The sequence below is a fragment of the Manacus candei genome, unplaced genomic scaffold, assembly GCF_025592945.1.
Source record: "Manacus candei isolate 608988 ecotype Guabito, Panama unplaced genomic scaffold, ASM2559294v1 h1tg000064l, whole genome shotgun sequence".
NCBI classification, from domain to species: Eukaryota; Metazoa; Chordata; class Aves; order Passeriformes; family Pipridae; genus Manacus; species Manacus candei.
This window is the reverse complement of record NW_026138112.1, coordinates 3,132,354-3,146,015: the sequence shown is the minus strand read 5'-3', so window position 1 is coordinate 3,146,015 and position 13,662 is coordinate 3,132,354. Positions and strand designations below refer to the sequence as shown.

Genomic DNA, 13,662 nt, shown 5'->3' with positions numbered 1-13,662 from the left:
AGAAAGATGGATAAGCAATGTTCACAGTGAATATGGTGTTGGATATGTTTAAAACATTAGAACACCACTAACATGGTGTTCAACCAGAACTGAATTTCAGGGGATGATGAAAATAATCAAATTCTGTACAACAAAGAAATGAAAAATGAGTGTGCATAAACTAAAATACATTCTTCTCCAAGAAGTAACTTAATATAACCTGATACTATCTTACAGTTTCAAGGAAGGCATCCACTGGCTCTGCAGATGCTCCATGCTGTGCTTTCTCAGTACCACACTGCAGGTTTTGAAGCAAGTACAGTAAGTCCCAAAACCTATATAAAACCTTTCTACACCTCCAGGAATTATAAGCAGCAATTTATAGAACCAGAAGAATGCTCTTGCATGTGCACACAACTGAGGAATGAAAAGTTTGGAATAATATCTATCACTCTTCCTAACCAGATTAATGAAGCTGTCAAATTCATCTTTCATTTCAAGACAATAGGGGAAAATATTTTTGCACTTAGTTAGAGGATTTATAAAGAAATATAACATCCTGCCTTTTTACAAAATGTGGGGAAGGAGAAAGGCTCTTTCCACAAAGCTGCTTATCCTCAGGAATAGCCCAGTTTAGTACTAGACGTGCCACAGGAAGAAGGGGAGGGCTTTATATCCCAGCCTGTCCATTGTACTGAACACGACTTTTCCTATGGATGGGTGACCATCCTGTTATGCAGCTCTCAACTTCCTCCTGCATTGTGAGGCTCAAGTCATGGAAAGAGTAAAGTTCTTAAACTGAGGATTGTGTTGGGAACCCAAACACTTTCAATACAAGTTAACCAAACAAATACATCATGGTCAGACTATTAACATCCTGGTTTAGTTTGCTGAAGCCACTATTCTTCTGAAAAAATAATGTAATCAGGAGAACTCTGCACAGCTATCTTGTTGGTTCTTTTGGCTTCTGATAACGTTTGGACTAAGTGGGAAAAAAAAAAGTCTGCAACTGCAGGAGAAAGCCAAGTTCAAAATGCAAGACAATGCACCTTCACAAAACAAACTGTCCCTAAATAGAGGCTAAATGGGAGCACATTCAGAGATCAAAACCAAAAAACCCTGTGCTAATTACCTATCAAGAAATGGTACTCTAGCTCCATTTGGGAAACATTAATTTAAACCTTAAGTTGCTCGAGTTTCAGCTACAGTTTCAAAAGTGCAACCTGTGAAAGGCTGACCTCAAGTGCCTCAATGAGAGGACAGCTGCCCCCTTAAGAAAAAGCAGTTACAACGTGGAGCAAAGTGACTGAGGAGTTATTAGTGTTAGTTAGGGCAGGACTGGGAGCACGTGTTCCACGAAGAGAGTACAGGACATGCCAGGGCCACTGCAATCTATGCAGTCAAGTGTGGAGCAGCCTGTTTTATTCCAGGGGCAGGCTCCAAGGAGTTGCAGCTACAAGTACGTTACGTTAAGCAGCTCTGCAGTTACCTGGTATCCCTCTGTTTTCTTCTGGCACCACTTCAGCAAAGCGTTTCTCTTGGATCCTCCATATTCTCTTGCTAGGGCAGACAAGGGATCTTTCCTCTCTTCCCTAGGAACGAGGCAGAAGTGCAACTTAGAGCTTACAGTGTAAGCAACAGAAATACAGATTTGTAAAGGCTGGCACAGGACAAATGACTGTCACAGTGGAAGTAGCAGGACACTGCACTACTGACCAAAAAACAGAACACACAGAAATACCTGCAGAAGACTGCACAGTTAGTTTGGAGTAATCCTTTCCTTAGCAAATCATCATTCTCTTTCCTTTAAGCTTTTTTCACCAGGTCTTTCAACCTCAATGATATTTCTTTCTAAGAGTTCAGAAAATTAAACTCACAACATTGTAAGTTCCAGCCTGAACCATTAAGATAACTCGAGTGACTTTATTTTGTATTTAGAAAGAGAATAAACTGATGCTATCTCCTTTGCATCTCATGGCTGATTACAAATGTCACCTTGAAACAAGAAGTTTGCATGTGAGCAGCACATTGTTATTAAGAGAACATTTGTCTGAAATCTGGAGTTCTCAAAAAAGAAGGGGGAGATCTATGTAGGCTGATCTGCCAGTTGATGTATTAGCACAATAAAAGCTATCAATTAAATTCACTTCCAGTATGTCAAGCTATCTTAAGTAATTTTGGTTTTTAAGAAAAAAGTGGGGAACAAAAGAACAATCATAACTAAGCTGGCCATGTTTTCATGAGTCTTACATTACAAACATCTGTTTACCAGGGTTTAGAAATCAGTTCTTAAGATTAAAAAATATATATCATAGAGGTTAATACTTCTCCAGTGGCCTACTTACAAGACTCAGTATTTCTACAGATACTCTAATGAATAGTCTTTTACTGAGCAGATGTTACACCACTTATGGACCTTAGTTACTGCATGTAAAGTGTGCCAGCAGTTGTTTTTAATATTATTTTTAATAATTTCCACTTGGAAAATTAAAATAAGATAGTTATCAGTGAACCTATACTGCAAAGACTTCCCCATCTGACATTTTTAAAGAATTCTATGCAGATATAAACCAGATTGTTACAACAACCACAGAGATGATACCCTAAGTTACTCTTTCTGCCTACTTCCAAAAAGACAGAGATTGTATATATTCACACTCATATCTTCAACTTTCATTCTTTACAACCCATCTGGTGACTGGAAAAAGGAGTGGAATGTGGAAATACAGAATATCACCAGTGCACTCTGCTGCAGATGTACAGGTAGCAATTCTCCAGGTCCTGCTAAGGGAAAAGAAAGCATCCAGGGAATGTGGATTCCTTCCTGCATGTGTGCTTCAAACAGAACACCAGAGACTGTTCCATGGATCAGCATCTGTTGCTCAAAGCATAAAAGAAGACAACATGTCCCAACAGACAAGGAAATGTTCTCAGGCACTAATCTTAAGTACATGTATTGCAATTTGCTTGGCCAGTCTTCACTGACATACAGATGGCAAGATCTCAAAAGTTGCTTAGGTAACAGCTGAAGTGTCTGAAAATATATGCACAGCAGAACAATAAACAGGAAACAGTAACTCCTATCTTTGATGCAGAAAGGCACTATGAGCCTTTGAACCCAAATGCCCATCTCAGAGATTTAACACAACAAGGAAGTCACTTTAAATCTGAAATAAATACATTATCTGAATAGGTCACTGTATCTAAACTCCACAGGCACCCCACAGCCAGAATGATGCTTCGCAAAAGCCTGTACTTCAGCTCTTAAATCAGTACAGATTTCAACAACTGGTGTATTTTCTCCATTGGTAATTGAAACAAATAACAATGGGATTGCATATTCAATCTATAATGAGGATTATGCAACACTATGAAAACTTAAGGACAGAGATTTGGGACAACATAAGAACTCAAATGAAAAGCTCCCTCTCTCTTTACGCTAAACATACTGTTTAGCCATGAGGGAGCTGTACAGCCTGTTCTCAAATTCCAGTAAGAGCACATGGTTTATATCAGGTTCTCACAGTTATGAAAACACTGCTGAAGAAAATAAATTAGCATTAAGTTGTATGGAGACAATGAGAAATGGTTTGACATGTTAGTATAGTAGCTCAGCTATAATCCAAATCAAAGAGCTAACAAAGTCTTAACCAGAACAGGGAACAGTAAACTGCAAGTATTTGTTTTAGTGAAGTACAGCAATAACTGTGCATTTTACAGCAACTTCTAGGAAAAAGTAAGGGAAAACAGAGAAAGCTGGTCACATAAACTCAAGTCCAGCAGTGAAATTCTGAGGGTGGCTTTAAAGACTACGCTCATCACCACACCCCCACTGCTGCAAAGCCCAGGAAGTCTCCTGTAGTACTGAGCATTGCAGGAAGTGGTTGGGCTGCCCAGTAATGATTTCATAATTATAACTGTACAATTTCACACTTAAATGTCATGGATTTGCCACAGTCTGCAGGCTGCCATCAATGCGACTCGATACGTTACCAGTTCAAAGTCCATACACAGATGTATTAGTCTTGGTTTTTTATTTATTTATGGTTAAATTTAGGTACTAGCACACACAGCATTAATTGTTGCTAGTAAAGAACCCACAGATCCAACTCAATTAAATTTCTGCACAGTGAAAGGAGGGCAGCACTGAGGCCTGTCTCAGCTGATTTCAGGGAAATCCCTTTCAACAGCACCCACAGCTTAAATAACTTCAGAATTTTATGCTGTAGTTATTAAATATTGCAAGTGTCTCTGAACATTAAGGGTTTCACATTTCTGCTGTACAAAAGCTTTGTCAGGAAGCTCTGTGAGAAATGGTCTGGAGCAAGTCACTTAACCTTTGTCTGCCAGATTCCCAAACTCTGAAGCAGGGCTAAGGACATGCCTCACTTGGATACCACGGGGATTAAACACTTTGAAGTTCTCTGACTGATAGCACAGCAGATACAAAAAGTTTTAAATTTATCACAGACTTATCTTTTTGTCTTACTAACCAAAGGAGGCTGTCTGGCCATTTGTTACTCAGACTTGCACTATGAATCCATCTGTGGGACAAATAACCCAGGCCCGTTCACTCATGGCTATTTAGAAGAGTTGCCAGTGTCTGGGATTAAGATGTAGGCATGCTGCTGCTTTTTGTCTTCAGCTGGGATTACAGAAGGTCTATCATGTGGTCTCCCTGGGCCCAAGACACTCTGATGATCCGCTCTACATGCTGTAAGCTCACTTCTTGAGTTTGCCTTCATGGTAATTTGAACTGGTATTATTATTTACTGACACGACTTAGCTTGGTTTTCTAGTGGAGCATAAAGTTTTGCTATTAACTTATACATTCTAAAAAGCCTAACTTTTAAAACAAATACTGAGCTGCAGAAAAATCTTTCTGAAGCTCTTAGAGATTAGTGAAGACCTGGGGAGCAGTAAGGTCTGCAGGCTCAGCACCAACACTGTACACCAGATGTATGCAGACAGATATGGAATTTACCCCAATAAGGGATTTTTTTACCTTATTCGACTTCTGGTTGTAGGGGTGACTGATGCTGTAGGAGAAGAAGAGAGGGACAGCTGTGGTGAGGTGGTGCCCATTGCCATGAGAGATGCTGGAGATGCTCCATCAGGGGCACTGATATCCCGCTTGATCTCTTCGCTACTTCTTCGAGAGACTAAGGGGGAAAGGCCCATATATTTATTTATCTCTTTATATTTATCAGATTTATCGTTTGCATAAAAACTTTCAAAAACTTATTCGTGCTCTTAAACAAGCATTAGTTCAGAAAACAAGCATAAAACCTATATCCAACACCAGGTTTCAGCATTTTTCTTGGTACTTGGCACTTCAGAAACACCAAGGATTTAGACTGCCCTACCAACATTTCTGATCAAGCCTGTATCTTGAAGCAAAGAAAATTTGATGAATGTATCTTAATGGAGTATCACTACTTCCATTTGAAGGATTTAATGAATGAGAAGGAATTTTAACACCAAACCATTTTCTCTAGTCCATGCAGAAACACAGCGAAGCTTCAAGCAATTTAGAAAAAAGAAACCCCAAACAGTTTAGAGATGGCATCTGGTTTATTTCCCTTTAATTTTAATGAAGAATTGGCATGCATGTGATTTCTGGACACCACTAAATATCATTAAGTATATCAAGCATTGACCTGAGTCCATTCAGGCACATTCCACAGAGCTTGCTTCATTTTATCAAAGGAAACAATTTTTCTTTCAAATGAAAGCACAAGCATTGTACTCTGTAAAACCAAATCTGGAATGGTGACATGTTCTCTATGTGGAAAAGTTTCCAGTTAAAAGTAGGAGGTTTGCCTTTATACCTAAATAATCACCATTGTTTATGTTTGTGCAAATCAAAGATGCAACTCTCCATATAAATCATTTTCTAATGACCTGGGGGCAAGTACATCAATTTATAAGTAACAGACACAAGAAGTTTGTGATTTTAGGACAAATAAAAACTATCTAAAACACATCTTCTTGTAAACATTTACTCAAAGGTAGGTGTTTTTTAAAAAATATTTCTCTCAAATTAATTCTGCTTGGTTTATACAAAATATCATTTTATATTATCACCCTCTTTGTGTTATAATTTATAAAGATTTGTTTTGTGAAGCCCCTGTTGATACTGAGGTATCAGTTTATACAGCCTGATAGTAAACTAACACTCTACATAAACTTGTACTTAGCAAGTCTATTGTTTTTTTAAATCCCAAGTTAACATCAAATGTGCAGCAACCACCACTGGCAATGCTGAAGAATATTTGTAGGTTATGCCAGTCACAAAATGGACTCATTTAAAGTGATTTACTGCAAACATTCTTTTGTCCTACAGAATGGGTAGAAGTTTTGCTACTACCAGGTAATAAGTGAAAACATTTTTATGCATTAGATAATGGATAATAATGCATTTGTCACTTGAAAAGAATAATCCTCCTGCTTTAAGCCATTGACAATAATTCTTTCCACAAACAAAAATAGAATTGCTTAATTAGAAAAGGATAATAATGCTTCTCTGCCTCACTCAAAAAACCCCCAAAAATCCTACATCCAAGCAGTAAAAAGCAACAGTCACAAAGATTTTCTTCCTTCACACATATCTTATACATCAAAATTATTTGTAACACAAGGAAAAATTATATAGAAGTCAATTGTTCTATGCATGGTTCAAACTCGTCCATCTGACATGTTGGTAGAAGTGGGCATAGCAACACTAAGAACACCTGACAAACAATTAGGGAAAAAAAAATCTCTTCAGTTCCACTTGAAGTAATAAAATAGAATGTTATTTTACCACCAGACCTCAGTTTCTTTCCCCAAAAATACTTCAACAGAAAACGTGAACACTGAAAAATAAATTACTCCAAATATCCAAATGGGGGGGGGGGGGTTGACAAGAGCTTGATCAACGTTCTCTCTTGGCAAAATAAAGCAGATCTGTAAGTACAGTGTTGAAATGAGAGTTCCTTAGTTTAATAATCATCTAAAAACCGTGGTATTACCAGAAATAGCTTTGGCACTTTCCATAGCAGGTACTCTTGGCAAGGACGCCGGTCGGCTGGTAGAGGATGTTCTCAACAGATGTTCTGGACAAAGCAAAACAAGAGAGAACATCATTGCTGAGGATTCCAGTCCAATGTCAGACATTTAGCTCTGAGTCAGGAACATTGTCCACCAGTGCCCGAGTTTGGCTGTTTTAGTGAGAGCAATTGATTTTATCTGTAACAAAGGGAAGGCCTAAAATTGCTCATTAGCAATGAAGTGCACTATGAACACAGCATGAGCTTCTTAATCCTTGTTCCCTAAGGCTTCCTGCTAACCCACTTCCCCTGGTCTATAAAAAATGGATTGTTAAACCAAAAGGCTAAGAAAGGAAGCCCCATTTAGCACATGGCCACAAATATTTAATATTCAACAATGTGTACTGGTAAAGCAGATTGCTTTGTCTCTCAGGTGATTTTTTTTCCCCTCTGGTTTATTGGGTTGGGGTTTTGTGGGGGCTTTTTATTATTTTATTACTAAATGAAGCCACACATTTTTTTCCTTGCCTCCTCCATGCAGTGGAGCCCAAGAGGTGCCTTCACAAACTGTATGGAAAGATTAGCTCTGCCTCCTGCCAATGAGCAAAAAGTCTACCACAAAATTAATTTTCTGTAGCAGCAAATCAAAACTATTTCCTATTATGAAATATTCCTTCAAGTAAACCTTTAAACTGCAAACAAAAGGTTTACATATTCCTAAGAAAAAACTCTTAGAAGGCGGTAATTTGCATATTAAACCCCATGGAAATTAAGAACAAGGATGAAAAAAAAGTGAAACTCCATTTATTAACTGAGAACGTGACACAAGAAACATACTTCGCTACAGAAATACATTAAAAATACATCTCTCTGGCTGTAAACAGGAATTCTGTCTGGCACAGTCACTACTGGAACTCAGTCCTGCTCCTGCATTCACTGGTTCTAAGGGAAACACCAGAGCCATGTAAAACATACCACTCACTTTGTGTTTAAGCTTATGTCTACCCATGAACTCTGAAACAATTAAAGAATCCTGAATTATCTTCTTGGAAAGGCATTTCAATATTCCTAAAAATATCAAAGTTTCTAAAATTAAAACTGCAGCTGCATTGTACAAATAACCTCAATATGGATTCAACAAAAGCAAGAAGGAAATCTGGCACATACAGACTATTATGAAGTGCTACCAAAGAAAAAAAAACCCAAGCCTTTACAAAACATCAGACCTCAGGAATACCAAATTGAGAGGAAATATTCAGCCTGGAGTCATATGGGGATTATCTTGAGAAACATCTACACACAAAAAAACCCTAAAGCAGGCATAAATCAGAGAGCTACACCCAACACATGATAGCCATTCATTCTCACAGGAAGAGCACATTGTGAGCAGCGTTTTGAGAGACAAAACAAAGTTCACAGAACAGGGAAATATTGGGAAATAGATAAATCAACACTCAATTCCATTCAATTTTTCATCTGGCTCACGAAGATTCAATAATAGGTTTATGTTTTACTATTCACATGCAGTGCAATGCCAGCCATCATCCTCGTTTCATTTTGGGGGGTGAAAAAACCCTCAACTACACAATAAATAATGTAACCCCAGGTGGGTATTTTTAATATCTGGAAGACAGCTGCACACACGTCCCTGAGATTATCTTATCTTGATTTTACAAGTGATCTTAGTTTATGCACACACTAAAAACTGACAGACTAATGCCAAGTTATCAGCATGCAAACATGGTTTTGTAGAAAATTAAAAAAAAAAAGCACCTTCATGTTATGCAACCACATGTGAAGAAACAAGTAATAAAAACTTGAACACGAGATATTCTACGATACTGGGAAGATATTTTGATAACAAAAAGGATATAACATGGTAATGGCTTTGGATACTAAACAATTTAAAAAAAACCACAAACAAAGTATTAATAGCATTGCTAAAAACAAAGTTGGAATGAACTTGAATCAATACCTTGAACAGGAATTTCTGCATAGCTTGGTCGTTTGTCTGTCAGGGTAGCAAGGGGTTTGGAAGCTGAGATTGGCCCACTTATAGAATGCCTCTGAAATGGAAAAGCACTTGTGTCAAACATCATTTGGAACATCAGAAGCAGTTTTAGACACTCAGATATTACATTAAGTACTAATTCAAAAGAACTAAAAAAATAAAGAAACCTTTAAAAATGCTTTTGCCAATCTGAATATACATACACGCACTGTGACTTGATATTGTAACATTTATTTCTTTAAATTGAAACCTGTTCCTCAGACCAACGTTGCAAATTAAGGTTATGAATTCTCGCACAGTTTTTGTAATAATGTTCACCTTCTTTTGTATTTTGTTTGAACAAACCTGTTCTGATTAAACTAGATGTGTTTATTTAAACTAATAAAACCCCCTATATATAGCCAAGGTTTTAGGGCTTGATTTGTGTTATTAATATAAACCTTTAGAGCTTTGTGCTTTTTCCTGGAAAGATGGGAGAACGGTGTATTGGGTACAGTGACACAAAGTACCCTTTGCTAAGAAAAACCCTACTGAAAAAAATTTTTTCAGGCTTTATTCAGAATGTCAAGAGCTTCTGTTCCCCACCTACTTAACTGAGATGCTCTGGGAACAACTGGTGAGAGACAATTTGTTTAGTATTTGTCAGATATGTGATAAAATTCAAGTATATTTGTTTTCTTCTCAGATCACTTTAATTTCTGTTCTGCCCTAAACCAGCCACGAATTGAATATTTTCTTTTCAAGCTTTATGTAAAATATTTAGCAATCCATGGCTTGTAGCACCTTACAGTGCATGTACATGCTCACAACTGTGTTAAGACACACACACAATTTAGTAAGCACTGAACAGGACTCAAATAAGCATTTTAGTCTCACATAAGTGAACTGTAATTACCCTTACAGTTACTGAAACTCAGGCTCAGTTGCTGAAGACTCTTGGAGGATTGTCCACAATTATTTTAAATTAATCATTGCAAAGAGTCTATTGCAAATTACAGTTCACTCTTTATACACCCTGTTCTATTAGATTCCAATATTTAATCATAATCAGTCCACTAATGTGTTTATCCTGAAAACTCCTTCAGCTTTCTATCTGGCCCAAGATTAGATGAGAAGGTTAAATGAGTCTTATCTTCATAAAATACTAAAGGTCAGATGTTTCTCATGCCAAATTATGTAGGCAGGACAGAGAAATCCAAAATTGTTAAGTTAACAGTATATATTTTGTAGGATCCTGTAGCACAGGCAGGATTACAGGGCTACTTATCCATCATTTCGAGTCCAACTAGTTATGGTTTTGTGCTAGAAATCAAATGGAGAAAATAACTCCCAACATACAGAATGAAGAGTTTCATCACTTCATATATTAAATGTCCTGCACATACACTACAAAGATTATACCTTTAAATTATAGGTGAAAGCGACTGTGATAGTGTGCCACGCATAGAAATGCCCACAACAGCTTCCCCTAAGAGCTGGTATCCAAACCTACACTGTCTTTAAAGTTCCTGTCACCTTCTTAAAAAAAAAAAAAAGGACATTTCCTAAGTATAGGACAAGGTCTCAAATTGAGGCCATTTCACTGCATGCCCCCACCCCAGGAAACAGTGACAACAGTTAGATAATGAGGTTAAAAGAAAAATATCTCATTTTGGTCAGCTTTGGGACTGTCAGTACAGCGACAGGGGAGTACAGAGCTTCAGCCAGGAAACAAAGGTATATGCAGAGCTGCATAAACACACACCTTTATCACTTTCTCAGCTTCTGGATATCACTTTAAACCAAACATCCTTTATGGGTATTGTCAGAAAGTGGCTGTATTACTCAACTGATAACTCACTGCATATTAGTCTTGTCTCTGTTACAAAACCATTTGCCTCTTTGCTCCTGTTGACACTGCAGACAGAGCTCACTTGCACTGCTGTTAGTTCCTTATTACAGATCTTAAAGCTCCCACAAGTAACACAATGACTAACACCCTGCAGACTAGAGGAGAATGAACCCACTAATGCTCATCCAGCTCCACCTGCCATCATCGATGTGTTAGCAGCAGAGCACAAGTCTTGGGAGACACTTCCAGTCTGAGAAAGAACTGTGGCAGGATGAACTAGTCCCTTTCAACTCCAAATATTTTGCTTCTGACTCTTCATCCCTGTGTCTCCTGTCAGCTCTGGAAGGAAACATGACCTTCAACCACCATCCAGGTACCTATTCCCGATCACTTTGCACTTCAGTACGACCTTCATGTCGGTGCACCTACACATTTCAGAACAAACAGGTTTCCACATATTAACTAGTTAAGATATGGAATTCCTTGACACTAAATTGCTTGGAGCTGGAAGTTTATATACTTAAAGCAAACCAGGAGTGGAGCCCAGTAAATCTGAAACCACCTCTGCTTTAAGAGTTCTCCAGCTATGAAACGAAAAAACGTACCCAGGGAAAGCAGGAGATAAACTGCCTTGTCCTCATATTCCTCCCTAGGCAACTGCTTTGGTCACTGGGTGGCATTCCAGACCAGCTAAGCTCTGAGCTAACCCAGCAGGGCTGTTTGCACATTCTGAAGAGCATTCTCTTCATAGCTCTCTCCCTAAATTGTTTTGCAGTACTGCTAAGAGCCATAGTAAAACAGCTATGTTCCACTGCAGGCTTGGACCTGAAGCCAGAAGGGGTTTTGTCTGTTTGTTTTCAGTTGCAAAATATATCCAAGAATGTACCTCCTCATACATACACATATTACTGTAAAGAAAAACATACCAAGCAAACAAAACCTCTTCAAGACTGAGGAAATTCATGACAGTCCAACACAAAGACAAAGCACATGTTGATGCATCTGCACTTGGAGAATCTTTTTTGCAACCAATCCACCTCATCATAGTATCAAAATTGTGCCACTTTCTCAGCAGGTGCCCGTGTAAATATTTCCCCTGTGACAGCATTTAAAACCAACTGAGATAAATGATAACAAGCAATTCAACACCCATACAGAGATCAGCCCTTCCACCTTTCCCCAAGACCTTAAACCTTGGATGACTTTTGTAAGGTGGGAGCTTATAGTGATTATTTACCATAATCTTGCTTTACAATTGCAAGAGAGCAGAAACACAGACAAAAAAATTGTTAAAAAAATGCATAGAACACAACAGCAGAAAACAAGGTAGTAACATGAAAACAAAGAAAAGGAAGAGATGACGAACATCAGTTTGAACCTGAACCCCTTCTCTCTTGAGCAGAAAATATTCTTTAAATGCAATTTACTTAACTGAGGTCACAAAATCCGGTTGCCTTCTCAGTAATTACAAACACTTTCAAGAAATCCATCTAACTTCAAAAAGACAATAGGAGCTGTTTCCATTTACACACCCTCTCCTTTGTTTTTCAGGCAATGCTTCCCACTAACGAGTACCCAGCTGTTAATGACTTGGTTCTATAGCAGAAGGTGAATTCAAAATTCAAGTAATCCTGGTAGATGGAGATCATCAAACAAGAGCTGCAAACCTGTGCAGGTTTGCAGTATTCTGAGACATTACTTTGGTTCATGGTTAATTTACAGGTAAATAAAGTGAAACCAAGCCTTAGGCTTCATCAAAAAGTCTTCTGTATGCCAAAGCTCTGGTTTAGCCCTTTAGAACATGAGATTAAGTCTGCCTCCTCCTACAAGAGCACAGAAATAAACAGAAATATAAAGACAGATCAATAGGAACAAAGCATCTGTCAGAGAACATTTCACATTTAACTAATTTAGAAAACTGCTGTCAAGAGTGACTGAACCACGAGAAGTAGCAGAAGCTCTCCCCAAAAAAACATTTAATTCTTTCTCTTTGCTTTGAGGCTACCTATTTGTTTCATGAAATTCACTCTTAAATGAATAAAAGCTGCACTGGTCTGAGCACAGGAGAATAGTCAATCTCTTCCAGGTACTGTTCCTTAAAGATTAAGAGCTAGTATGGATAGAGAGTCCTCAGTTCACACAGAGAGAATTTATTACCAAAACATTACACTGACCTACAGTAAAAATCAAGTTTTAAAACTTATGGTTAGCAATATCTTGAAGGCAACAGGAGAATTACTGATATTAAAGGAGCAAAACACATATTAGATTCTTTGATTTTTCTTTATAAACCTGGTCCCATCTACCTTTTCCTTAAATTTTTTGGCTTTTGCCAAAATCTTACTTCACACAGCCAGTGAGATAATAAAACCAGCAACGACCTACGAAGCTGAACATCAGAGTCCTGATGATGCCACCTCAGTGCCCCCAGGTTCCTGCAGCAGCTGAGCAAGTGGACAAAGCTTCAGAGGGGACAGGACAAAATACACAGCACAACCACCCACTGGCCAAACTCTGTCAGTACAAAAGGAACCAAGATAACAAATTCACAATTATTTCATTCCTCTTGAGTCAGGCCTATATTGAAAGGCCAAGCAACATGGGATACATTTATACTGATGATTGCTGACACATTCTGCACAGATCTCAGCCCACTGCCCCAAGGGAATTACTGCTGTTTCCATGCCAGGCACAGGACTAACAACTGACAAACAGCAACTCTAAAACTAAGGAATGCAGATACAGTTTTCCTCTCCTGATTTTCAGTAGCACAGGAATAGCAATGGTTGGGAATATCTAACAAGAACTTC

General features: G+C 38.2%; 1 protein-coding gene across 3 annotated transcripts in view; it reads right to left on the bottom strand.

The window, feature by feature from the left end:
• The window catches only part of SPECC1L (sperm antigen with calponin homology and coiled-coil domains 1 like), a 65,916-nt gene that overhangs the window by 18,642 nt on the left and 33,612 nt on the right, over positions 1-13,662 (bottom strand). For all 3 annotated transcript variants that reach the window (XM_051805343.1, XM_051805341.1, XM_051805340.1), the window contains exons 10-13: positions 8,986-9,076; positions 6,993-7,076; positions 4,985-5,141; positions 1,469-1,571 (exon numbers count right to left, since the gene is read on the bottom strand). In XM_051805343.1, the coding sequence (XP_051661303.1) occupies positions 1,469-1,571; positions 4,985-5,141; positions 6,993-7,076; positions 8,986-9,076 (435 nt within the window). The remainder of the gene's footprint in view (positions 1-1,468; positions 1,572-4,984; positions 5,142-6,992; positions 7,077-8,985; positions 9,077-13,662) is intronic.